Source organism: Panicum hallii, chromosome 5, assembly GCF_002211085.1.
Source record: "Panicum hallii strain FIL2 chromosome 5, PHallii_v3.1, whole genome shotgun sequence".
Lineage (NCBI taxonomy): Eukaryota > Viridiplantae > Streptophyta > Magnoliopsida > Poales > Poaceae > Panicum > Panicum hallii.
Genome location: NC_038046.1, coordinates 52483802 through 52510934, shown reverse-complemented (window position 1 = coordinate 52510934; position 27133 = coordinate 52483802). Strand labels below are relative to the sequence as shown.

The 27133-nt window shown below is 41.6% G+C and overlaps 3 protein-coding genes and 1 pseudogene across 3 annotated transcripts; all 4 read left to right on the top strand.

Annotated features, from left to right (window-relative positions):
• Positions 1-8160, top strand: LOC112894787 (5'-nucleotidase domain-containing protein 4). The gene is made up of 17 exons (XM_025962598.1): positions 1-383; positions 622-719; positions 2192-2311; positions 2618-2707; positions 2788-2903; positions 2975-3074; positions 3810-3881; positions 4108-4155; positions 4230-4307; positions 4401-4520; positions 4636-4741; positions 5649-5812; positions 6408-6542; positions 6857-6987; positions 7267-7329; positions 7413-7491; positions 7716-8160. Exons 1-17 carry the CDS (start codon positions 47-49, stop codon positions 7770-7772), a joined length of 1914 nt encoding a protein of 637 aa, XP_025818383.1. The 5' UTR covers positions 1-46; the 3' UTR covers positions 7773-8160.
• A 933-nt stretch (positions 8161-9093) lies between these two features.
• LOC112891566 (protein TRIGALACTOSYLDIACYLGLYCEROL 4, chloroplastic) lies at positions 9094-12972 on the top strand. The gene is made up of 5 exons (XM_025958461.1): positions 9094-9505; positions 9910-10144; positions 10412-10766; positions 11430-11767; positions 12400-12972. Exons 1-5 carry the CDS (start codon positions 9237-9239, stop codon positions 12595-12597), a joined length of 1395 nt encoding a protein of 464 aa, XP_025814246.1. The 5' UTR covers positions 9094-9236; the 3' UTR covers positions 12598-12972.
• Positions 12973-13334: 362 nt separating this feature from the next.
• Positions 13335-17368, top strand: LOC112891595 (50S ribosomal protein L3-2, chloroplastic). The gene is made up of 5 exons (XM_025958493.1): positions 13335-13809; positions 14484-14693; positions 15660-15764; positions 16653-16766; positions 16868-17368. The coding sequence occupies exons 1-5, from the start codon at positions 13456-13458 to the stop codon at positions 17036-17038; spliced, it is 954 nt and encodes a 317-aa protein (XP_025814278.1). The 5' UTR covers positions 13335-13455; the 3' UTR covers positions 17039-17368.
• Positions 17369-20906: 3538 nt separating this feature from the next.
• On the top strand, positions 20907-22760 carry LOC112892767 (annotated as a pseudogene).
• Positions 22761-27133: the final 4373 nt, after the last annotated feature.

The window sequence follows — 27133 nt, the reverse complement described above, 5'->3', positions numbered from 1 at the left end:
CACCAAACGGCTAGACCCGCCGCCGCCGCCGCGCGCGAAGCAACCAATGGCGGACGCCGCGGAGCTCGTGCGCCTCCTCCGCCTCCGGGCCGCGCCGCGGCCGTCGCCTCCGCAGCGCTCCGGACCGCCCCCGCGGCCGCAGCCGCCGCGCCTGCTCAGAGGTCTCCCCTGCCGCCGCCCCCCTCCCCTCTCGCTCCGGTGCCGCGCGCTGGACGCCAGCGGTCCGGCGGCGGTGGAGGGGGAGCGTGGCGAGGAGGACGTGTTCGAGGATGAGGAGGAGTCCTACTTCTCGGTCACCTCGTCGGGGCTCTCGCAGGTGGACTACCTCGGGCAGAGCACCAGGGGGGATTTGAACGTACGGAGGGAGCGCCTCGAGGCGCTTGGTGAGCTCCAGTCTCCTTAATTTTGAGCTCATACGGCACTTGATGTTGTTTCGTGGATGATATATACTACTGTACAATTTCTGAGTAGGGCAATGTGCGATAAAAGCATGAGCCACTATATATTCTTATGTGATTAAGTAAATGGCTTTTCGTAATGGCTAACGGAATATACTGCAACAGCATCAAAATTATATTATGATAACTTCGTTGTAATGGTTCCCAAGTGCTTTGATTTTAGGTGGGAATGGCGAGTCAACACTGCATGGTCCTATTGAGGAGATTGCTTGGAAAGAAGCGGGAGAGGCTGAAACATTGCTTCATGACTTGGGAATTGCAGTAATATTCTATCCTTTTTTAGCATGATTTTGTCCTCGTTAATGTTTGGTTTTTATCTTTTGTTTTATTCAGGTTCTTTTAGAGAAACCACTGATGTTGTGTCCAGTGTAATTAGTACTCAGTGTCGGTATGATTCCAGCATGACCATCATCTTAATTACCATAATTATGTGTTTGTTAGAGAAATTCTAAGATTTTCCACTTAAGGAATCAGTGTTTCCTCTTATACTGTTGCAGCAGTAACTTCTCACCCAGAGTCTGTTAGACGCTTGTTTCTTTTTGTCATATCTGCTAGAATTCCATGAAGCATCGATGTTTGATCACCCACGGATTTAGACTTTTGTCCACTAAGACCCAGTTGTCCTCATGTGTGATGTGTCAGAAGGTGGAACAAAGAAGTCTGTGAATCACTACTCTCGTATCAGCGTTATTTAGCTCTGTTGAGTAAGAATTAAAGAGTTGGCTTGTAGCAGAAGCAGTCATCCGTCCCATCGACAGTCGATGGTCTCACACTCTGGCACAGCTATACATGGGTCCTTTAGTATTTATCAGAAATTGGGATGCCAGTTGAGTTTGGTGATGTTTGGCCATCAAGTAATGGCTAACGGAAAGAGATGGTTATGGAAAAGTTGTGAAGAAAAAACATATTCTTTTTTTGGTTGCTGGCAGAAGAGAGAATGGGGGTTCTCCTATTGGTGAAAGGATTTTTTTTCTCTTGCATTGGTCTTTCAACTTACAAAATCAATAGTTGTTATATAGCTTTGAAATTGTTTTGTGCCCTTTTTTCTTGGGAAAGGACCCAAACAAGACTGTTAGGTTTTTGATACTATTTTCAGACAAATATCATTTACTGTAAAATGCATCCCAACATAACTGTTGTAAATGGCTTGATAAAAGTTTTCGCATGATGGTTCTCAACAAGGCTTGCTTTTAAGTTTACAAAATCAATAGTTGCACAATATCTTTGAAATTGTTTTGCGTTTTTTTTTTCCTTGTAAAGGACTCAAACAAGACTTAGTTTTTTCTTTTTACTATTTTGAGACAAATCTCATTTACTGTAAAATGCATCCTAACATAACTGTTGGAAAGTGGTTCGATAAAAGTTTTTGCATGATGGTTCTTGACAGCATTCCCTTTTTTGTAAATAACCTTTGTAGCAACATAAGCTCCAACTTCAGTGGTATATGACTTGAGCGGGTATTCATGGAAATGCCAAAATGTTCCAAGGAAACAAGGAACAAGAAACAAGCATATCATGTTGAAAGACAACCTATAATCACACAATTTCTTCACTGTCAAAAGCAGAATTAGTTTTGCAGTTATATTCTTTTCTGCTAGCAGCCTAACATTTTGTTGTGCAACTTCCATTTTTGCTTGCCCCTTTTCCAGTTATATCTTGGTTGAGTATCATCATGATGTAAAATCAGTCAGCTTTCAAACAACAAGACTAATGCCAATTTCCTACAAATGCAGGATCCATTTTCAGTAAGACACTCTCCTCGCGGAATTTTCTGCACCAGGACACTAAATCTTCGATCTATCAGTGTGATTGGCTATGATATGGATTACACATTAATTCATTACAACGTGATGGTACTTCATTGCCCATTTTCTTGATTTGCCTGCAAACTGTTCTGATACTAGGAGTTCTGGTTCAATTATAGAAAATTCTGTAAACATGTTAAACTGATATGACTGGTAATTCCAAGGTATAATATATGTATGATCTTAATTCTCAAGTGTCCATTAAAGTTGATTCTTTCTTTATCTTTTGTTCATAAAGTCTGATGTCAGGGATAATTGATGTTAGTTTCAACGTGTTTTGTAATGTAGATTTATATGAATATAAATGTACTGTTTCGCTACAACTACTATTGTAGTGACAAAATATTTATGCAGGCCTGGGAAGGGCGTGCATATGATTATGGGATGGACAACCTTAAGAGCATGGGTTTCCCAGTTGATGACCTTAAATTTGATCCTGATCTGGTAGTGCTCTGCTGTGTACTTCATCCATAATACCTTGAAGCACATACATCACCCTTATTGATGCAATTACTCTGTCACAGGTCATAAGAGGTCTTGTTATTGATAAAGAAAAAGGAAACTTGGTCAAACCTGATCGCTTTGGCTACATTAAGAGGGCCATGCATGGTACCCAGATGCTTTCCACTCCTTTTGTGAGGTAGAGGTAACACATTTTGTCAAAGTTTCTGCACTCTAGAGATGAGAATTCTAAGTCATGTCTTTGAATAGTGAAATATATGGAAGGGAATTGGTGGACCTGCGGAAAGAAAGTCGATGGGAGTTCCTTAATACCCTTTTCTCAGTTTCAGAAGCTGTCATGTTTATGCAGGTTCATTACCTTTTTCTTTCATATGATAGTCATTTCATGTGTATGTCACTTGATATCTAGACTATTTAAGTCTACGTCCATCTTTCTCATTTGCATACCCGGACAGCTAATGGTTTCTCTACTGATTTATATATCTAAGTGATTGAGTTATATAACTTCTAGAAGCTAAGTGTTTGTCTGTATTAGTGAAAAACTTGGTAAAGAGAGCAGAAATGGTAAAATCTCAGATGAAATACTATGCTAAGTACGCCAGCTGAAATTCTGCAAGTGGATTTATGTTCTCTTCACTTTTATCCTTGAACACTATGCCTTTCCTTCCAAGGACTTGGAGTTTGTTCATATTTACCTCATAGATTTGGGCATTAATTTAGTATATTGATGTAACAGTAGATATGCTATTCATTGAGGATGTAACAACCAGATTGTTATCATTATGTTTAGTAGTAGCGAGGTTTTTAGTAGCATCAAATTGGACTACTTGGTGGTACACTGGCATTTGGCTTGTTCTGAGAAAAGTTCATCTAACAAACATGCTGTTTGTTCAGAAGTCTGACTATTTATTCTTATTCCATATGCACTAACACAATCAACCCCGTTTTGATTCATTCGGGGAATAGCTGTAGTGCTTTTGAAATGATCATGTAGACCTTCTAAATCTTAAATGTGATCTCTCACAAAACATTTTCTCAAGTTTGAATTGTACTATCTTAATATGAATATTGGCCTTTTCTTCAGATGGTCGACAAGTTAGATCAGGGGTTGGTGCCAGCTGAACTTGGACCACTGGATTACAAAGGGCTGTACAATGTAATGAACACTGGTGCTTCCTTTTCTTTTCTTTTAGAAGGGAATACATCAGTGTAGAGACCTCTATTAGTAATATTTTATTAAAAATAAAGGAAATGAATAAAAGTGCATCAATCTATACAGAGAAAAAAACCTAGCTGCCACCAAGCAATGTCTCTGCTGGCTTGTTGAACTTTTGTTCTTGACCACTTTTGCATGTTATAAAGTTTGGAGTCCTTTTTTCCAGGCTGTTTCCAAAGCACTTTTTCGAGCACATGTAGAAGGCCAACTTAAGGTACTATTTGGTTTATAATGTATGATATATGACTATACTGTTTCTGAAAATTTCTTTAGCTGGTTGATATGTAGAGAGAAATAATGGCTGAGCCTGAGCGGTTTGTAGAGCCTGATCCAGAACTGCCTTTAGCTCTTCTTGATCAAAAAGAGGTTAGCAAAGTGCCACCTTATCAGCTCATGATCAACTAGAATTAATAGAACCATTGTACTGCTATGCTGACTTCCCCCTTTCAAATCTATCAGGCTGGAAAAAGGTTGCTTCTTATTACTAATTCAGATTACCACTATACAAACAAAATGATGAATCATGCATTCAATCGCTTTCTTCCTAATGATGTGGGTTGGAGAGATCTTTTTGAGATGGTAAGTTGTATCCCTCCTTTATGCCAGCTATGTAGAAGTGACTGCTTGCCAGTCATTGCTTACTGAACATACTGGCAACTTTTCCTTAAGATTGTTTCATTCTTTCTTACTGTAGGTTATGGTCTCTGCAAGGAAGCCAGAGTTTTTCCAACTTTCACATCCATTTTATGAGGTTGTAACAGATGATGGATTGATGCGCCCCTGTTTTAAAGCAAATTCAGGTTGAATTCTTCGCACTGTTACTATATTGTGAACCAATATTTCATAGAACCTCTAGTAATTCTTCTTTTTGTCGCTGTGAATGAACATGTTCCTTCCATACTGCAAATATGTATCATGGTCTAGCTTTATGTTTATTATTGTTCAATTGTTCAAAACTCAATGGATGGAGATCAGAATATATCCTCGAGACAACCTTTAGATTGATCAAGAAGGGGAAAAAGGGCAATTTCTCTATTCTTTCATGGTAGCAGAGAAACAGAGAAGTATTTTGCATATCAATTTCAACTACACTAGTTTAGTAGTTTATGACTTCATAGCTAAGTACACATCTAACTTATTACAGCATAGAATACAATGTTTATTTGAATCCTGTTGCCTAGGTGGGTTATATATGCCATAGCATCTATCAGTCGTGCCTGCTATTGCATAAGAGGCACATGCATGTGCACATTGGTTTGAGTTTTTTTTGTTTGGTATAAAAGCTTCCATATCTAAGATGATTTGTAGTTATAGTTCCATTGCTCATCAAGAGGGGAGCCACCTGTTCGTTTTTGTTGTGCCAGATGTTTAGGTTCTCTGAGGTGCAGCCACCGTGTTGTCCCTCTAATTTTGCTGCTTGGATCTTATCTTTCTCTAGTGCGCACATGATTTTCATTTCATGACAAGATGGAGAAGGGGGAGTTTGATTTGGGAAAAAAAAAGAACAGGATAGCTACCTTGTTTTCTCTGCAGCATTTCTATGTCTATGTCACTATATCCCGACATTTTTGTGTGTGTGTGTGTGTGTTGGGGGGGGGGGGGGGGGTGTTGGGTCTGTATGCTCTTGTCTATGTTTCACTGCCAGCTTGAATGATGAATTGTTGTTTTGTGGCTGACTTGCTACCCTTTTGTCAATTGGGCATTTAGGTGGATTATACTCCGGTGGCAGCGCTCAGATGGTTGAGAAGTCACTAGACATTCATGGGGATGAGATATTATATGTTGGAGACCATATTTACACAGATGTAAGCCAATCAAAAGTTCATTTACGATGGAGGACAGCATTAATCTGCAGAGAACTAGAAGATGAGGTTTGACTGCTTACCTTTTCTCACTAATTCAAACAAAATGGTAATGTGTACATCATTGGGCATTAGCATTTTAATTTCGAGCTAGAGGGATTTAGCCTTCTCTTGACCATTTTACTGATTTTGTCTGTGATATTTTTCCTATCATACATTTTATTTCTGATTTCCAGAAAGCCTTTTTGAACAATGAAAAGGTTTTTGTTCTCTAACTACATATTTAACACAATTTATTTTATTGTGAGTAACTTGCAGCAGAACTCCTTAGACTTTCCTTGTCTTACATTCTCACATGGGTTCTAGGTCAGTTTTAGTTGGTTGCTTGCTATACTCACAAGAATACCACTATCTGCTGGTGATATGATGGTAAAATTGCATGAACGTTCTGTACCATTTATATCATTTAATTCTGATTTGCTGCTGAAACACTTACACCGATCACTATCCAAGTTAATTTAAAGTGTTTTTTGCATCGTTTGATTCTGAATTCATCTAAAAGCAAACCTAGATAGGACCACAATTAGTTATGGTGTATGTATTATGTTGCTGATCAAGCTGTACTTTCTTGTTTACTAACTAATTTCTTCTTTCATATTTGAAGTTTGATGCGCTGGTCCAAAGCCATGGTCAGAAAGAAAAGCTTGTTACACTTATACAACAAAAAGAAATTGTGGGGGATCTTTTTAACCAGCTTCGCCTGGCTCAGCAGAGACGCTCTAATTCACGTCCTGCACAGGTAATAGAGTGAAGCAAAGCTTTAGTGAGCTCCAGCACGTTCAATTTCTTTCTTTTCAGATATTTGGAATTTTAACCTTTGTATGTATGAATTTTACTATATCTTAGTCAAGAATGAAGGTAGTCTTGTAGTTTTGGCTTATTTTTCCAGGCCTCAACAGAGATAACAGTAATTTTCATTATCAACGCTATGATATTATAGATAGATATTTGTGTGCTTTTGTGTGCACTGTTTCATACACGATCTCCTTATATCTCCAACAAAAAATTTGTTCAAGTACTTGATATACTTGTACTGTTATACACATTTTTCAGACACTTGCTGCAACTTGCATGGATGACCAGGAGCTTACAGAAAGTATGCAAAAGCTGCTCATTGTTATGCAAAGATTAGATGAAAAGATTGGACCTATGCTTGAATCGGATGGAGAGCTTTTTAATAAGAGGTACATTACCTAAATTCTTATTCTGCTAGTGAATTTTGGGAAATCCTTAAAATTTTGGGTGTTCAGATCATTTATTTGAAATATTTCTGGCAGGAGTGGCCTTTTAACAAAATTAATTGCTTTAAAACTTCACTGAACCCATTTTGTGCTTCTCATTTGCTAATGCATATGATTCAAATTCCATGTCTACGGAATCAATTTTTCGCTCTAGTTTAGCTCTCCTGCTGCATCTCTTTATTTAGAAAAGTAAGCTAAGCAAGTATTTTTTTTCCTCTTAAGATGGGGTTGGCTGTCACGTGCTGGCCTATGGGACAAGAGTCATCTGACCAGGCAAATTGAGAAGTGAGTGGCTATGATTGTTGTAATGGTGAGAACAATATTGTATGGGCCCCAAACTGAATGTAACTGATTTACCTTTGCTGTAGATATGCTGATATATACACATCAAGGGTTTCAAATTTTCTACACTATACTCCATTCATGTATTTCCAATCTCAAGAACAGGTAAATACACAGCAACATACTATCTGCATTGATTACATCACATTGTTAAAAACTTCATGACTGCAGGACACTCATCTTTTGTTTGTAGGATACTAGATATTGTAAAAATTAAGAGTGTCCTGCAAACAGGGTGCATTTTATAAGTGTCCTGTCAGCAAATTAACTTGTGATCACTATTTTCACTTTTTAACTATTGACTTGCTAATCCTTGAAATGTATTTCAGACGTTAGCTCATGATGCCCATTCTTATTTTCGGGAAGAAAGCATTAAGGTTCAATGAGCATCTATTAAAGTCAATGTGGAGAGAAGACGGAGGGAAATGAAATGATTTTGAGTATGGCTATGGCTGCTAGGCTGCAACAGTTGTCCATTTGGACTGATGAGTGATGACCCAGCAAATCTTGTATAACTGTATGCATGTACAAGTAAAATCATTAGCTGATAGTACACTGAATAAAATCATGTAAAATGATTAGTTCATAGCATGCTGGATAAAATCGTGTAGCAGTTGTTTTGTCGTGGCCAACTAAAAGGGTTTGATTTAGTGAGGCACAACGACCCTTTTTGTGTAGACCTACCATTTGCATTGTATATAAATCGTGAGGTGTGACAAGGTGAAGATCAGTAGATCGCATCACTCGACGTTGCAAAACAGAGTGCTTTCTTTTTGGGGGTTTGCTTCTTTTGTAACGGGTAACTTTGTTTGTTAATTTATTTATTATTACTGTAAAAAATTAACCGGGTGCCTGCCCTGATCGCTTGAAGAGACTCGTGGAACGTCGTCTGTATCTGCTTGTGACGCTATGTGAATTCAACATCTCGTGGGAAGGAATGACGCTGTAGTCTCTTTAGGCAAGACCAACGCAGGCAGTACTTCCTGTTAGCCCCAGGATAAACTCATAAAATGCATACTCCCCTTACAAAAGAAGGCATAATGTAGCATTTGAGATCAAGCATTTTGTGTGGAAGTTTGGCCGCAATAGTCTTGCTTCGTGTCAACTTACAACAATAGAGGAATGGAACTTGACACCAGGCGCGTAGCCTGCCAAAAGGCTCGATGAAACCTATGGTTTGAGGTACTCAGAACTGGCATTCGGGATCCCAGTTTGACGACCAGCCCTGCTTTTTTCTACCGTCCGGTTCCACCACGTTGCTTTTTCCTTCCTCCCGTCGCTTTCACCCTTCCCCTTTTGCTTCCTTGAACCAAGTTTTCTGCCCTTTTTGTTGTCTGTGTTTTCGAAATCCCTTGGTGACACTTTGGCATGCAGGAGAACACCAGAGGTCCAGCGTGCTAGCGTTCTGGCAAAGCAGGTCTCAGGTTCCTTCGGGGAGGTGGTATGAAGAAATCCCCAAGTGCGTGTTTAGTTCCTTTTCCCCACAGCCTGCATCGCATCAGAGAGCCAGGCTGCCGCTGGACAGGCGCCGGTACTAGGTGATGAATGAATATCCCTTATCTTAAAAAAATAGGGCTAAATATTTTTTAAGAAAGTAAGCCTAAACAATTTTCACAACCTTAAAATTTGTCATTCCAACCTTTCAAAAAAAAAAATTTGTCACTCCAAACCTGGCCGGTCGCCACCCTAGTGCGTTGAGGCAGGCGCCTGCGTGGCACGTGACGTCACCCCTATCCTCGCCTCCTCGCCCAGTCGCCCGCGTGCTGTATTCCAACTACGCCGACGCCGACGCGAAATCAAACCACCCACTCCGAAAAAAGCGCGGCCCGGCGGCGGCTGCGACGGCGGCGATGTTGTTGCGGCGGATGCGGTGGATGTCGGAGGGGGACGGGCGGTGGGAGCTGGACGCCGAGACGCCGGCGACGATGGAGGGCACGGCGCGCCCCGTCCCGGGGGACCCCTTGCCGCTGGGGCTCTCCCGGGGCCCCCGCGTCACCCGCCCCAAGCAGCTCGACTTCTTCCACCGGTTCATGGCGTCCCCGCTCGTCCCCACCTTCTCCTCCGCCGACGGCGGCCTCTCCGTCCACCACGCCCACCTTTTCCACCTCACGGACAACTGGTAACAAGCCCACATTTGTGCTGATATTCTGTTTGCGATCTTAGTGCAAGGCGCCAATGACAATGTAGGCTTGGTTTGCATAGTGTAAGCCCACATCTGTGCAAAGAGCATGAACCTCTCTGGTCAATATATGTTAGTAATAATGTCTCGATGGATGAAATGTGAGTAGATTTGTTTACTACTTAGATTTTAAGTGCGGCTATCATTTTATCCTGTTGTTTATTATATCGTGCTCGTCTCAGTGGGAGAGGGAAGTCTATTTTTTTGGTTTATCCCTGATTAATATAATAGCCGGACTAGCCTGCCCAATTTAGATTTCTAGGAGAGATTATAGTATTATACTAAATGTTCAACAAGCTTCGGACCAAACTCATGTTAACTAACAGCATGATGTATCTCTTCAGGTCTTTTACCATCTTGGAGAAAATTCATGTTCAGAAGCTTGTGTCTGTTGTGAAAGAGAAATTAGCAAATCGACAGGAAGAGGCCCCATGGACCAAAGATCTGAAGAAACACTTGCATGATGTTATGTCTCTAGGTGTAGGCACAGAACTCTTAATCACACCAGACACCACTTTGCTGCTGGAGTTATATGATATCAAGAAGGGAGATCGAGGAAAAGCGATATTTCACCACAAGGCAAAAAATCTGGATGCTCTTAAGCTATTCGGTATACAATTAGTTATTTGTGGGTATTCTTGTTGCTTGCACTACAATTTCTCAACAAAAATGAAGTTCTTGTTTCGGTTTGTTGAATTAGAGCACCTAGTTGTCAATAATGGTTTGTGGAAATTTTTTCCTGTTCTCTCTTTCTTTTTTGTTTTGGGAATATTCACTACTTAACTAGTTTCTGCTGTTACTTTTCTAAACATTTGGACTGAATGGATGCCTCTTTACCTATTGCAGCTTCCTCATCAAAATATTACCTTCCAAGCATCTTGGCCTGGATTATTTGTTGATAAAAAAGGACTGTATTGGGATGTGCCATTGTCATTATCTGCTGACCTTGCTTCAGTTGGCTCCAGTTCTGGATTGAGTTATCATCTACTTTTGCAGCAGAATAGTGGGGAACCAAAATGCTTTGGTGGAGATGAAACCAGTGAAGTTCCTATTGCTCTGCTGCCTGGCTTATGTGCCAAAGCAGCTGTTTCCATCAAGAAAAGTATTGATGCTTGGAGGAAAAAAGAAGATAAGCTAAAAAATGTTCAGCCATATGATGTATTTCTCTCGGATTCACATGCTTCATTTACTGGTATCGTTGGTAAGTATCCACTTTCATTTGATGTTGACCACAGCTTTTTGCCGGTTGAAGCAGCCACTGAGCTGTTTGCAATTTATTACCAAGCTCCTTTAACGAATTCTCTGCATCCACTTGACTGGAGGTTCTGTTGTTGCCCCTCAAATTGCTTTGTAAACCTTTTCATTCACACACCATGTTGTGATTTTTCAATTTTCAGATATCCAGAATATATCCCAACAATAACTTAGTTCATATGTCTCCTGTTGCTGAGCTCACTGTTTAAAAACTTGACCACCTAGCCCTTGCCTAGGTAGCAAGGTGCTAGGCACCTCCCTCAAGCCTTGTGTCTAATTTCCGCCTAGACTGCCTAGAGGGGCACCTAGCCGAACACTTTGCTACTGGATTATTGCCGAGTGCCTTTTTTTTGTGATGTATCTTAAGATTTGCAAGACAATAATATCCTGTAACTTCATATGGATACTGACATACAGTATCATGAACGACTTGGCTTCCCTGTATGCTTTACTGCCTGGTTTTCCACTGATGAGAAAGAAGACAATTAATGCATCTCTGCATGGATATGTGAAATGATTATCTTTGGAGTTTTGTAGCAATCTTTTAGATTTATAGGTCATAAGCAATGCTCCAGATATTTCACTATTTTTCTTCTTTTCTTTTGTTCAGGTGCAGTAGCCAGTGGATATTTGGGGGATTGTTCAAGGAGAGTGTCTATACGAGATGAAACACAAAGGAGTAATGCTTTTAGGATGTTTAACGAGAGGAATAAATTTGCTGCCTTTGCAGACCTCTTTGCTTCTGTTACCTTTACTGCTCAATATGGGAATTTTCAGAGGCTTTTTTTGGATTTGACAAAGGCAAGTGCCCGATTTGATATTGCCTCGGGCTCATTGTTCTTATGTGGTGCTTCTCGCCTTGCACAAGATTTCTTCTTCTCTAGAAAACCTGACATTGAGACATTCTGTGACGTTTGTCCAGATGTTACTATTTCTTTTCAACAACAGGTAAATTATTTCTTTGTATTTGTTTCAGTGTGTACTGACACCTGTTGACTAGAATATCATTCTAACTGGTGGTTGGGGTATTGGCTTATTTCCTATTGTTTCAGTTACTGCTTACATGTCAATCGGCAAAAAGATTTTGAAGAAAACGGGTTATTGTGGACTAACCACAATAATTCAGGAAAGCTTCCACATATATTAATAATACTAATGAATGCATTGCAGGAGAGCTTAATCTTATCTTGCGAAGGCTAGCTATCCTTAGATATAGAAACACCTTAATTCTTGGTCTTCTATGTCATAATGTAAACTATAGCCAAATTATGGCTTATTTCTTACAATTTTATGCAATTCCTAGTGCTTATGACTTCAGCCACCAATTGAGTTGTTGAGGAACAAATTTCATCTACTGTGTCAGGGGCTAAACATGTTATGATATATACAGCATAGGCAATAATGATTGATCTACTGTATCAATAGAACATAGGTGCTTATTTCCTTTTTGGCCATTTTTCTCTGATTGCCTGCGTTAGATAAATTCAGAGCAGATAAACAAGATGGTCATTGCGTGTGAAAGTTATTGTAGTAGAATTTTCTTTCATATTTGATAAGGCTCTTTCTTATTCTTGTTACAGATAGTTGGGCCTTTCAGTTTTCGCGTTGAATCCTCTGTTGCCATTGATCCTAGAAACCAGGACCATTTTGTCCGAGTGGATGATTCGATATTTGCAATCGATTGGGCTCTGAAGGTCCTGGGTTCCGCAAAGGCAACAGCATGGTTTTCCCTCAAGTATCAGGAAGCCATGGTGGAGCTTCGTTTCTTCGAAGCATGAAGACTTCAGCTTGCCATGAATACCATATAAAATAATTCCAGGATTTCATGGTCATACTGAATCACTGATGTCACTAGGATCAGATCACATAAACGGTTGATGCTGTGATCGTCAAGCCAACCGATCCCCTTGTAAAATCTATTTAAGATGTCCTCTTTATTTACCGGCTGAGTCATCAGTTTTCTGCATCAGGCTATGTAGCTTTGTGCTGTTCTCGGCATTACCGAAGGGAGTTATACTGTTTCGAGTCTAGATTAGTGCAGCTTGTTAGGTGAGCTTATGTGAGAATACGTTTCTGATTGTCTCGTCGGTGTACAAACAAAAAGCCTTTTTGAGACATCCATTTTCTTAATCATTTGAATGATTTCAAGCGATTCTCTCTTTTTTGGTTAGCATGAGTTCGTGATATGCCGCATGTCATACTCAAACCTTTTTCGCTACCATGAGTTTGTGATAGCCTTCATAGGAGATGCTCCCAGCCTTGTAATCTTGTATTAAATTTATTTTTTATTCTTGTGACTTGCCCCTCAAAACTTTGATATTGGTGCAACTCAAGTTCAATTTTTTTTGCTTAAGTGTTTAAGTATGGCATCATTTTGGTTATCGCAAATCGGAAAAGCGGAAGAGATTAAAAAAAAATCGGGAAATCGGAAACCCCAACTCCGTTCAGGCCCACTTGCAAATGAGCCCGCGCGCGTGCTCGCTTCGCCCCATTGGGCCATTTCCTCACGGGCTCCGAGCTCACTAAACCCTACTGCCCAGCGCGGCAGCACCCACCCATCTCGCCGCGCCGCCGCGTAAACCCCGCTCCACCCATCTTGCCGCCCCGCCCCGCGCCGCCCGTCTCCAGGCGCAACCATGGCGGCCGCCTCGAGGGGCCTGCTCGCGCGCCTCCGCGGCCTCTCCCTCTCCGCGGGCGGTGGCCCGCGCCTCTCCCTCCTGCCCCCTTCCCGCCTCTTCTCCGCAGAGCCCATCGTCTCCCACTCCGACGACGACGACGCTGCGGACGGCGGCGGGGGGCGGATCATCGAGGCTCGGGCCGGTGTCATGGGCCCCACCTCGCGGCGAACCGGCGTGATCGGCGTGAAGTGCGGGATGTCGGCGATGTGGGACAAGTGGGGCGCAAAGGTGCCCATCACCGTCCTCTGGGTCGACGACAACATCGTCACCCAGGTCAAGACTACCGAGAAGGAGGGATTCTTCGCCCTACAGGTGCTGTGCAATTTCCCTGATTCTCTCTGCGAAACGTAGCGATGATAGGTAGGGATCGCGAAATACTACGGCGTTCCACCGAAAAAAATGAAATGGAGTATCAGGGACTCTTGGTCTAACTAACTCGCTAGAATCGATATCAGCCAGATCATTTAAACCCACTTTGGAGTGAAATGTTGTAAATTATTGTTGGGGATCAGTAACATTTGGGTGTTGATTCATTAGATCTCAATATTTCCTGCTGTTAAGCGGTAATTGGTTTATTTCTAAACCCGTGTAGCAGTGTTCTGGCCACGGCTCTTCCTGCAGTGCCTACAGAAAGAATGAAAAGAAAAATAAGGGAAGGTAAATGAGTAGAACAATGATAGTACTTTTGGTGCCAAATTTCTTTTGTTCTTGCACCATTTTACTCTCCTCAAGAACATAATAGTGGTGTATGCAAGTATCCTATCAACTTAGTCCAAGTTTACTTCTAAAGGAACAAGTCAATTGTAACAATATAACTGGGGAGTATAAGGTTTTGGTAACCATATTGCATATCATGCACTTAGCACCATGAACAAGAAACTAGTGAGAAATGAGAACTATTCTGCCTTGATTTTCATTGTTTTCTCCATTTACTTTGCAAAATAAATATTGCTAACTTCCAAAATTCTTCTCCTTGTGCTTATTAGCTTGGGGCAGGTCAAAAGAAGGAAAAACACCTAACAAAGCCTGAAGTTGGCCACTTTAGAGCACAGGGAGTGCCTCTGAAGAGAAAGTTAAGGGAATTTCCAGTCACTGAGGATGCACTGCTTCCTGTTGGGACAACCATCACAGTTCGTCATTTTGTGCCTGGACAATTTGTTGATGTCACCGGAATCACGAAGGGCAAAGGTTTTGCAGTACGTATTCTTTCCTATCCATAGCTATTTCCTATAACTTCACTTCTTGAGAGAGTATCTACATTGCTGTAAAGCAGCTAAGCATTCATCAGGGTTTTAGCTTGTGATTCTTTCAGCAACAACTCCCTATTCGATTAGTTGAAAGGAAAATAAAGGGAATTTGGAAATATGCATGAGATACTTGTAATACTAACTTAGTTTCTATTTGATGCGTTTTACATAAGTTGTTCCATTTCAAACATATATTTGATTAAAAATGTTATCTTGCAATTAATGAGTGACTCTTTCTGATAATAAACGCAAACGCTGTATGTGTTTCTTGCAATTGGACTATGTAACTATAGTGCTACGATATGACCAGCGGCAATTACAAATCACTAGTGTTATGTGAGAGACCAAAGACGATTATTGAAAATGTTCACCTTCTTTTCAAATATTGTATTCTGATTCTAATTTTCTGAGAGTAAAAGGACATAATGCCAGAGTAGTGTGCATCTTAGTAACTAGAGTTATCCTTAGTGTTATTGTGGGTTCAGTGCCTTTTTGGTTCTTGAGTGGCTTTTCTGTAAACTCTTAGCACATAAAAGAGCAGAATTTGACTGTGCATGTGAGAGGAGTAGACAGTATCAGTGACCCTGTTTTCTGTGCCGTTTTGCTAGTTGCCAATATCCACATAGGAAAAAATGTATCGAGATTTGAGAAACTTGGAGGACCAGTATATGAGAGCTTCTTTGCATGATACTGCAAGTTCTCTCCGATTTTCAAGATCCTAGATTGATTTTCTTTAAGAAATGTGTTAATGTTACAGAACTCGTCAAAACTGGTCAATTCCACATTAAGACATTGCAATACAGAAGTAATACAACTCACATTATTGCCTATTTTTAAAATGGCAATCCTTCTAGAACAAAGCAATAATGTCTATATTATCAATCCTCAACATTTTGACCTTCTGTGATCTTGTAGGGTGGAATGAAAAGACATGGCTTTAAGGGGATGCCTGCATCGCATGGTGCATCTTTGTCACATCGCAGTATCGGTTCTACTGGTCAAAGAGATGCTCCTGGAAGGGTATGTTATATAACAGTATCATATTTATATAATGCAAACATGTTATACATCTCCCTTCTCGGAATAGTGGCATTGTACTTTCCATTAGGATAGGCAGCAGTGAAGTTTTGCTATAAATCACACATCCTATTGACAAGATGAATAATGGATTTTAAGTATTGCTCACAGATTGTTTTGTGTTCCTTAATAGGTAACCTGATAAGACCTTAAGTATTGTTGCCTTGTTGGTATGTTCTCATGTTTTTTTTTTCACTTGGGGTGTACCATGAACAACGAGTCTATTAAATGATGTGATCGGAGTTCAGTACATTTAAAAGTGTTAAATAACTGAAGAAGTTGTTTATTCAGATCTGGGCATTCTTTGGAGAATGGAGATGCGTGTTTACATCTACAAAGCCCATGAACTTATGGTACTTGAAATTGCTTAGGTCATATGTGTTCTCATGTAGTAAAATGTATGCTGCCGAAGTGATTTTGGTTTCCTGGCTTATGGTACTTGAAATTGCTTAGGTCTATATTAGAACTTAGGAACAATTTTCACATTGGTTAGAAATTGGTAACCGGTTATTTGACTGAATGGTGGAATGGCAAGGCAGCAGCTGCTTTATTCATCTAGCCCCATATATGGTCCATTTTACAGCCTTCTTGATTGGTGCTTTCCATGGATGGTGCATAACACTAATAAACCTCTTCTCATAAGTTTGTTCAGGTGGAAGTGAGGTCATCTTAAGTCTTTTGCTCACTTGAAACCATATTATAATATCTTTCATGCAGGAAGACACTTGATTTAGATTTCCATGGCAGTTGTGGACTTGCTAATATTTGCAGATAGCAGTACTGCAACAACTAGCCTTCCATATATAATGACATAGCATTGGAAACTTTCAGGTTTTCAAAAATAGGAAGATGCCTGGACGCATGGGTGGTGTGCAACGCACAGTGAAAAATGTATGGGTTTATCAAATAGACCCATCCAGGAACTTACTATATCTGAAGGGCCAGGTGACTTGATCATTTCTGACGTTACAGCATATTTTGTTCAAGCATAGAAGCTCAGATATGTGTTGTGTCGTTCTATTTATCTCTTGTTACCCTTTTTGCAGGTTCCTGGCCCTCAAGGTAGCTTTGTTTTCGTTAAGGATTCTATATTCAAGAAACCTGACACGACTTTGCTACCGTTCCCTACATATTTCACGCAAGAAGGTGTGCCTGAAGTCTTGGAGCCCCTAATTGCTGATCTTGGTGACGTCGACCCGTTCATGGCAGCAGATTAAAGACAGTGGACAAACTTGGAGGACTCATTTTGTGTTTTCTGCACTCCTTGAGCTCGCCTATTCCACAAGATTGTTAAATTTTGTATGGATATGTGAGCAGTTCCTGAATCACAAGCTTCATCCGGTTACTGGCCAGGCTGATCAATGTTGTTCCATGTACATTACCTGGCAAGTAAACCAGGGCCCGAAGCCCCTAACTCAACTAGGGCTTTTAGCTGATCGTTTTGATTGATCCGAATGGAACTTCTTTTGTTTAATAAGTTGTGTAAGCGAAGCCTCAGATAGATATATATAAAATCGGAATATTTCACTCCTGAGACGAGGAGCTCCGCCTCTGTTCAAGATGCTTATATTTGGCCATTTAGGGCCCGCTGTTAGCTTCCCTGCACATCAACCTCCGCTTTTGTTTAGTCCGAGATATCTGTTCCCCGAGGTTGTCTGCTCTTCAATTTTTAATATTGTTTTTCTTTAAAATTATGTCTAGTGTTACTATGGTGCCTTGCTTATTTTTTTGAACTTAAGTTCATAACACAAGTTTGGTAGGGGTATGATAAAAGTTTAAGAAAGCATACCATATGTCATAAAGAAATTATGAAATATGTCATATATATGCTTAGAATGTTAAGAAAAAATGAAACCATTTATAGGTACAGTGATAGCAAAGTATATGGCATTCAAAGAACAAATAAGATTTAAAACACTGAAGCTACACAAGTACTATCTGCTCCTGTGAGTTGAACCATCTTAAGCAATAGCGTAAGATTACATCATGACAATAAACGAACACCGAGGCAATCTCCTTCGAGATAGCCCGAATGAAGCCTTGAAGGCCTTGCTATCTCGTCTCCCTCGCGATTTGTCGACCCAGCAACACGGCGGCGACAGCGACAGGCCGGGATGATAGCCGCCAGAAAAAAGTTACTTTTACCTTCTTAGAATTTTAGGACGAGTCCGTATTCATAGATAATAAAACTATCCGTTTGGACTTCTCGGACTCGTGATATAGTTTAAAATTTAGTTGCTCAAGCATACATGATCTAATAAGTATGAAATCTTTATTACAGTTCAAGAATATAATAGTTAGTCCACCATAAAAAATTTACCATAATTGGACTACAGAAAGGAGAAAAACCACCGAGAGAAGCCAGCCAGAAAAGTCATATGTCCGGTATCGCGAGTCCGAGGAGTTTAAGCGGACGGTTTTATTATCTAAAGAGAAAATAGGACTCATCCTAAAATTTAGAGAGATAAAAAAAAATTTCTCTAACCGCCACGAAGCGACCAGCATGCGAGCCTAGAGGGGAAGAGCCACCCCCAACCGGCCGTAGCGAAGGCCGTGAGCTTCAAGCCTGCAAGAGAAAACCCCAGCCATCAGCTCTTCGGGCTGCTGGCTGCGGCTGCTCTCACACAAACAGTGCACATTTTAAGTTATCAATTACTTTTTAAAACACTGAGATAATGACATGTCAATTGAAAAGGTAAAATAAAAACTGAGTGACAGAGCTATATTTTTTCAACCAGAAGAGCAAGGAACAGACTATAACAAAAACCAAGTGATAGAGAACCAAGTGATAACAAGGAAAGAAATAGCTCAAATTTACATCCACTTGAGAACCATCCTACCAGGGAGTGGTAGAATCATGTTTCTTGCATTTGCATTTAGCAATGTTTTAAATAGCGGGCTATACGATTTAGCGGCAAGATAAAAAAACGCTATTAGCGCCGCTATAGCCTGCTATTGCCCGCTATAGCGTGCTTTTTCTACTACAATGGGCATAGCAAGAGCTCCGTGAAACCGCTATAGTGCCGCTATAGCACTGCTATAGCCCGCTATTTAAAACATTGGCATTTAGTATGCTAGCTTTACTGCACATATCTGCTGGAACAAAATATTTTATATATAGTCTGCTTGAGTAAGGATGGACTGTTTTTAGTGGTAGAATGCTCGCCAACTATGTCATAGATAATACCTTCTGAAACCTAAGACTGAATAAATGCATATAACTGAAAACTGAACGAACCTATTATCTGAAACCTATATTCTTCTTGGCCAATAGTTGGTGTGCTCAACACAATAATGAGGAAGGGACAGCAAGTCTAAAAGGCTCATCGAAACAACTGACTAAAACTGAAATTGATCTTGGTTGTCCCTCTGGCAAACACTCAAACATGACAATCGCAACTGAACACTGGTCACTTAAAAATGCACACTGCACAATAAGCAACATGAGTGATTGAATCACAGCCCTACAAACATGAGATAGTAAACTGAATAGGACATTGAATTAGTGTTGTACTCTGCTAAATATGAGATCCAATAGGAAATATGATTGTCTTTTATATCCTTATAGTCCACAACAATGGTTTGTCGCAAAGTTAGGGCTTCGAGAGTAGGGTTTGCCATCTAGATGATGATAGACAGGCCTAGAGGTATCCTTCGAGTGGCACACGGCCGGATTCGTAGTATGATATGATCTGGCTGTGGCGCTATTACCACATGTGATAGGAGGGCAGTGCTAGTGGCAAGGGAGTCACATCTTTGTAATTCGGGCTTAGAATTGCAATGGGGATAGAGCATAGGGGGAGTGGTGCTGATAGAATATGATGTGGCAGCTAGAGAATTATAAATGGGTACAAGTGTAATACCACATTTCATTAGTTTTTTTTTACTATGTTGGTTCACGTGCGCAACCCAAGTGTTCATTGGTATATGTGGTGAGTTCGGATGAGCATCAGTGGTTGGGGAGCCTAGCTTTACATGTCATGCACCTGTGTTTCAAGTATATTCCATAGCACATAGTAGCCTCAAAATTATGGAGGCATTAGTTTAAGGTGATGGATACTATGTCGTGGTTTTAGGTTGGGCCATGATAAGATCATATTATCATAGTATATAGAGGATTAGCCAAAAGCTAAGCAATTGATAAGCATGAAAATTCATGCATTGCATACGTAGACTCTTGGATGAGGTGAAACCCAAGGATAAATGCATGTTGCGGCCACTTTTCTTGGTAAAGCTAGGGTACCGTATGGCTTCAATAGGCCTGGAAAGCACATGGTCATTTGTATACAAGGACAATGTGAACCGACGGATTGGAGCACACCTTTATTAAATCATTTCCAAAAAGTGAAAACAGAAAAGGAAAAAAACTCATGCATAGATGCACAAATCAAGCAGTAGCCGCCACTTGTCTCTCCCTATAGATTACTAATAGGCAAACTACCCATGGTTTTTGGAGCTGGCGCGCAGGTGACCTCAAACATTTTTGCATAGTTGTACATTTATTGGTTTGATATTGATATATCACAATTACTGTATGATAATAACCATAGGCCAAACATGACCCAATAGATATATGCATCAAGTGTCTACATACACAACAATAGATAGCTCACACACACAGTAAACCACATAGGACGATGCAACACATATGTTCTCTTTACATAGAGACTGGTCGAATGAAGAACACGACACTCTGCAATGACGCGAACCACATCACAATGACCCACCACTGCCCTTGTCTAGATGGATGTCCACATACCCCTCTAAGAGCAATGTGAAACCCACGCTAGATTGTTTACTTTTGCATCACGAGGGCCTTGCAGCAGCCGAAACACCCGATGATGCGTGCACATCTTGATGAGTGGTTGGCCGCCAGCCGTGTAATACAGCTCTACATTCATGCAAATCATGATATGGGAAAACATACATGGACGACTCATATGTCCACCGGAATCACAAACTGGGGCAGGCAAACCGGAGGAGGATCACAATAGCCACGCACCAAAGAGCTTCGAGATGCGGGGTACCTGTCGCCAACAGCCGCAGTTTCTGCGCGAAAGTGACCTTGTGATGTGTAGGACAAGCATGGCACAGTTGGAAAGAACAAGCGTCCAATGGCTAGTAGAAACATACAAAACTGAAAAGGGTGAAGTTGGTGAGAGCCTTCTGTAGCAAGTGTCTTTCTCACGCACGCCTCTTACCTATTTAAGTTGTTGTTGCCTCTTGCTAGTGTCACAGTAGCTCGGCATGCATCCTCCTCTGAGCTCCGTTTGAGAGATCAGGATTGATTGTTAGATCAAGAAGTGTTTGCAAATGTATGGTTAACTGCTTTCTTTTTTAGTATCATTCAAATTCCTTATTGGTTATTATAGTTTTTTGCTTAGCTTGAGAGTAGTTCTAATCATTGAAGGAGCACCAGAACCATGGGAGACCACCAGGAGCGAGCAACCGAAGGAGATTAGCGGTGGTGGTGGTAGCCTCGAGCTGCCTCCAGGGTTCCGCTTCTACCCCAATGATGAGGAGATAATCACTTTCTACCTTATGCCCAAGTGCACCAAAGGAACTTCACTTGTACCGCCATGGGAGAGGTCGATTTTAATAAGAGCGAGCCATGGGAACTGCCTAGTATGCACTCTTTGCGCCTATGCATGCATCTTGTACCTAAGCATCTCATTTATATGGTCCATGTTCACATGCTTATGAGTTGGGACTTTAATTCCACTGTGTAGATAAGGCAAAATTAGGGGAGAAAGAATGGTACTTCTTCCACCAGGACCGTAAGTACCCAACTGGGACGAGGGCAAACCGGGCTACGGAGGGTGGCTACTGGAAGGCCACTGGCAAGGATAAGGAAATCTATAGGGATGTAGTAGGGGTAGCACTGCCAGAACTTATTGGCATGAAGACGACGCTCGTATCTACAAGGGTAGGGCACCCGGGGGTGAGAAAACTGACTGGGTCATGCATGAATTCAGACTCGAAGGCAGTAGCAGGCTCCCCTACCCCACATCCAGCTCAACCTCCACCACCACCATCAAATCTTCTAACTCTAAGGTTGTAGTATAGCACTAGCATATACATGCATCCATAATACTTGTTTTACTTATCCTAATCTAATTTTGTTGTGGGTTTTCATATATCAAATTTATGCAGGATGATTGGGTGGTTTGTCATGTGTTCCACAAGACCGCTGGAAGAAAAAGGACACCTGCATTGCCACAGTACAACCTGGACACGACTGGCTGTGGGATTGGTGAAAGAAGCACCCCCATGGCTATGCCGCTACAATTTCCTATGCTACCAGACTTCACAATGGACCCACAAGTGTCCTACTACTCCACCACTAGCGCAATCTCCTCGTTGGTGTCACCTATGATGCCGCCAATGCCAGACATGGGCGGCATCGGCCTTCAGATGAACAACACCCTATTTAGGAACTCGAAGACCATTGTGCCGCCAATGTCCTACCACCAGCTGGGCATGGGAGTAGCAAGTACTGACGGCTTCATGGCTGCACCGAACAGTGGACCTTTGTCGATGGTATCACAAAACGGCAATGGGATGAATCCTGACCAGACCAATGCTATCGAAATATCATCCATGGTGCCTGCAGCCCTAGAGTATGTGGCCAACATGGACATGGGTAGCATCTGGAAATATTGAAAGAGTGAAGAAGGAAGCAAAGACAATGGATCGCATAAATGTAGTACCTATAATTGTATTGCATTTTGCCAAATAATATGTGGTGTGTGTATTTTCCTTACTAGCTAAGTTATTTGTGTGTACACCCGTATCATTGAATGTGTGTATCTATGTGTTTGTTCTTACTAATTTGTGGGTATGCGTGCAAGTATGTGTTTGTATATTTCAGAAACTAGCTAAGCTATATTTTGCTGCAGGTAATGTAATGAGCATATTGAAGTTGTGGCATATTATAATATGTGAATAAGTACGAACTCGATTGTGTAATTTACTTGGAATTGCATGCTCTTTATATTTTGTGAATTTTCTTTAGGATATTGTGACTTGTGAGTCTATAAAAATTACACAATTGTATTCATTTTTTATGAAAGTGCACTACTTTGGTTTGCAATTATAAATGATATATTTAATAAAACAATGGATTAAATAATTTTAGATACAAAGAAAAAAACAAAATTATGTTTTCTATTCTTGAACGGAGGAAGTATTTGCATTTTTCTTCCTATTCTACGGGCGTGGTCTAGGAGTGCATGACTAGTATCGTGGTGACCTTTTCTTTTATCGTGTGGGCCAATATTCTTATTTGAAAATATTTTCTTTAAAACCTATATGAAGTTCTCCCAACTTTTTCTAAAGAAGTTCTCTAAAAATCTTATCTGAAAAAGTTCTTCTAGGTTTTCTGAAGTAGAAAATTGGGAGGGAGTAAGCATACTACATACTACTTAAAAGCCTTGCCTTCATGCTCACATCTCGTCACCACCAGCAGAGGCAAAGCTACATAATAATTAGGGGTGCTAATGCACCTCCCAGAAAATGAAAAAATAGTAATTATATTCAAATTTTCATCATATTTGAAACACCCCTTTAAAAAAAAACTCTATGCACCCTTGATTTTTCTCTAGCTTCACCATTGACCACCAGCATCCCCTCCATCATTCTTTTAAGCAGTCGCACATCACCTCCCCAACTTGAAACCCTAGACCTAACCTTAAAACCTAAACCAAATTGAATCTCACCTAATTTGAATTCGTAGTTGAAGAAGATGGTGTGCTTGTCAAAGAGTAGGTGGTCACAAAATCCAAACTTGGATTTACTTCTTTTCCTTTATTTTATTTTTTAGCTTTTGTTTTTACTTCAAATATGTCAAGCATCAAGGTAAGCTAAATGTTTATTACCCGACAAGTTTTTAAGGTGGAGGTTTGTGTTTCTAGGCATTAGTTATTGTCATTGCTACAATATTGAAGTCCGCAATGGACTAAATATATGTAGGCCACCCTTCGTACCTGGCATCGCGCACAAACGCCACCCCTCCTCCCCCACTCCGCCACCAACATCAACATATCAAGCATCGACCAATATCGAAGGCCTCTTTGATCGAGTCAAGAGCCATGTTACCGGATCGACCTATCCGCTCCCAAAAAAATATAGCCCCAATCAGGATGCAGGCGTAGATATCCTACCCTTCAAAGCTGCACTGCGCAACCCTTCCTTTAATTACACTTTCATCCTCGCTTTATGTAAAAAATTTAACCTGAAGGTACCATGGCTAAAAGATAAAAACCTTTTAAATTGGTTTAGACCTACTTATACTATCAAGATAGGAGTAATTCCCTCGAATATAAATGTAACGGCCTAGTACAGGAAAACGGCTCAGACCCACTCTGCACACCGAGTACCAAATGTAACGACCCAACCTAGGAAAACTGTTCATACCACTCTGCACGCTGAGTGGACCACATCTACACTGCAACCTGCTTACGCTTTCGTCCTCGCTTCGCGTAAAACGGTTAACCTAGGATTGCAATGCTTTCTAGAGCTAGCTATTTAAGTTGGTGTTCCCCACTTTAGACTAGCAAGGTGGGACTAAATCCCACACACACTTGCTACCATGGTGGAGTAAGCTACCCATGACCATATTTGGTCTATGGTCCTTACAACACTCCCACCCTTGAGGACTCGACGTCCTTGTCAAGCACCAACTTACTCTTATGGGACAACTGCCCAGGATACTTTCTCTTAGCCACGTCTGTACGTTCAGTGCCGGCGTATACCATACCGTGTCCATACAGGACCCACGCGTCGTGCATACCATGCCCACACTTCTGACCCGCACGCGCCCGTGAAACCACAAGAGTTGGCTCTGATTACCACCTGTAACGACCTAGTTCAATGACCTAGTTCAAGAAAACGGCTCAGACCCACTCTGCACATTGAGTACCAAATGTAACGACCCAACCCAGGAAAACGGCTCATGCCACTCTGCCCGCTGAGTGGACCACACCTACACTGCAACTTGCTTACGCTTTCGTCTTCGCTTCGCGTGAAAGGATTCAACCTAGGGTTGCAATGCTTCCTAGAGCTAGCTATTTAAATCGATCTTCCCCAATTTAGGCTAGCAAGATGAGATTAAATCCCACACACACTTGCTACCATGGTGGAGTGAGTTACCCCATAGCCCCATTTGGCCCATGGACCTCACAATAAAAGACCGGGTATTGCATTCTTCCCTCCGTCAGGGCTGACGCCCTCGGCAGCTTGCCACATTTGTAAAAAACAAATATCCAAGGATCTTCTCTCAGTTCCACCGTCATGCCATGTCCCTTCCACGGGCCAACATGTATGCACTCGTGCATTAAGAGTGTTGGATTTGATACCACTTGTAATGCCTCATTTTTGTAGACCCTATTGTCCAGTCCTTCCGGGGATGTATTCGTATACACATAGCATCCTGCTTCATGCACTTCACTCAATATTTTGTAAAACAGATTACCTTGAACATGCTACGATTAAAGGATAAAAGATTATTATAAGTTGGTCCGGACTTACTTAGACTACGAAAGTGTGACTAATCCCATCCAAAACTAATACGATGGGCCGAGGTATTACAGCGTCGAACTCGATATACGTCCAGAGTGCCACGCACCAGTATGCTCTTCGTCACAGCGCGGCGTGGCGCCTCGCCTCTCCAAGCTCGTGCCGCTGGTCCATGTTCCTCAATCTTGGCTAGGTTTGGATGTATTTGCTGGAAGCCATAAAAAAGAAAGACTTTGCCAAAAAAAAACGCTCTTCAAACATGTTAATTTGCCCCTGGACACTGCATCTCATATTTTACTCATTTTAATTATAAGGAAAAATTCATTTTACTTTCCTCAACAATTCACTTTATCCACTTAACCCTAAATAAAATTTAGGCTGAAACTACTGTCTCAAACTATTTTAATTGGTCCAATCTATCCCCTAATGAGATTTCTCTTTTTTTATTTCTCTACTTACAAGTGTAATTTGAACTTTAAATTTTGCAATGTAACTTATAATATGATGCCCTAAGCTAGAAAAATATATTATGATTTTTTTATGAATATTTTTCACGCAGAATTGTATTTTTTGATAAATTTCGTGTTAAATATTTTCAAAATATGAAAATAACCATGGAAAAATTTTAATATATTTTTTAACATATGACATCATGTTCTCTATCCACTCACAAGATTTGAACTTAAAATTCAATTCGTATACGGAGAAATAAAATAAAAGAAATATCATTAGAGGGTAAATTGAACTAATTGGAATTGTTGGGAAAGTAAACTGAGTATAAATTTTGCTCAAAGGGTTAAGCGTATAAAATGAATTGTTGAAGGAAGTAAAATACATTTTTTTTCCTAATTGCAAAGCGCTAAAAAGGACTACTTTGCCCCTGCCCCTGCCCGTGCCCGTGCCCGTTCAGGCGACATGGGCGGACTCGCGCAGACGACTGTTCCACCGGCGTTCATGCCTTCCTTGCAACATGCGGCGGCGGCAGCCCATCGCGCGGAGATTCTTCCCAGCGCGCAGCCCCTGAGCTAGTTCCGGTGGAGGCCCCCCTCCTCGCGGCTTCCTCTCCCGGCGCGCTTTCCCTCGCGCGGCCACGCCCGACGCGGCGATGACCGGCGGAGGCCTTAACCGGCACAGGACCAATGCCGGAGGGGCTGCTCCAGCACGCGACCCCTCCTGCGGGTGATGTCGCCCGGCATCGGCCCCTCCCGGCGGCCAATCCCGCCAACCTCAACCTTCGCGGACGTCACAAGCGAGTTCTTCTTGATGTGCTCCCCGTGGCTAATATCTCCTATCTTTTAATCTCCTTTGCAAACAACAGCTGTACCGATCCATCTCTAGCTCATGCACAACCAAATTCTAGCCGCAATTTTGCTTTTCTATCCCTACATATGCAGTTGCAGCAGAGCTGCTAGCCTGGCTGCTCCTTGCCAACCCCATCCAGCAGCGCATCTTGTTTCTTGATTCTCGTCCATCAGACCAATTCATATGCTCTTCTTCCCATAGCAGCTGAGCAACAAACAAGGAATTGTTTTCTGCCCTCCTCCAATCAGCTCACAGGCACCATCTCTTCTTCCGTTACACCTCCACCAGACATCTCTGTCGGCATCCATGCAGCCCGTGCCGCCATCACGCCCAGCAGGGCCAGGCCGGCCTCGGCCCCGGCCTCACCACCGGCGCCCTTGAGCGCTGTGGCCCCGCGAGCAGGCAGCGCGCACAGTTGGGAGAGGCGGCGGCCGCCGGAAACGGGCGCGTTGGGAGTAGGTGCGATTCGATTTGGAGAGCATGAGATGAGGGAG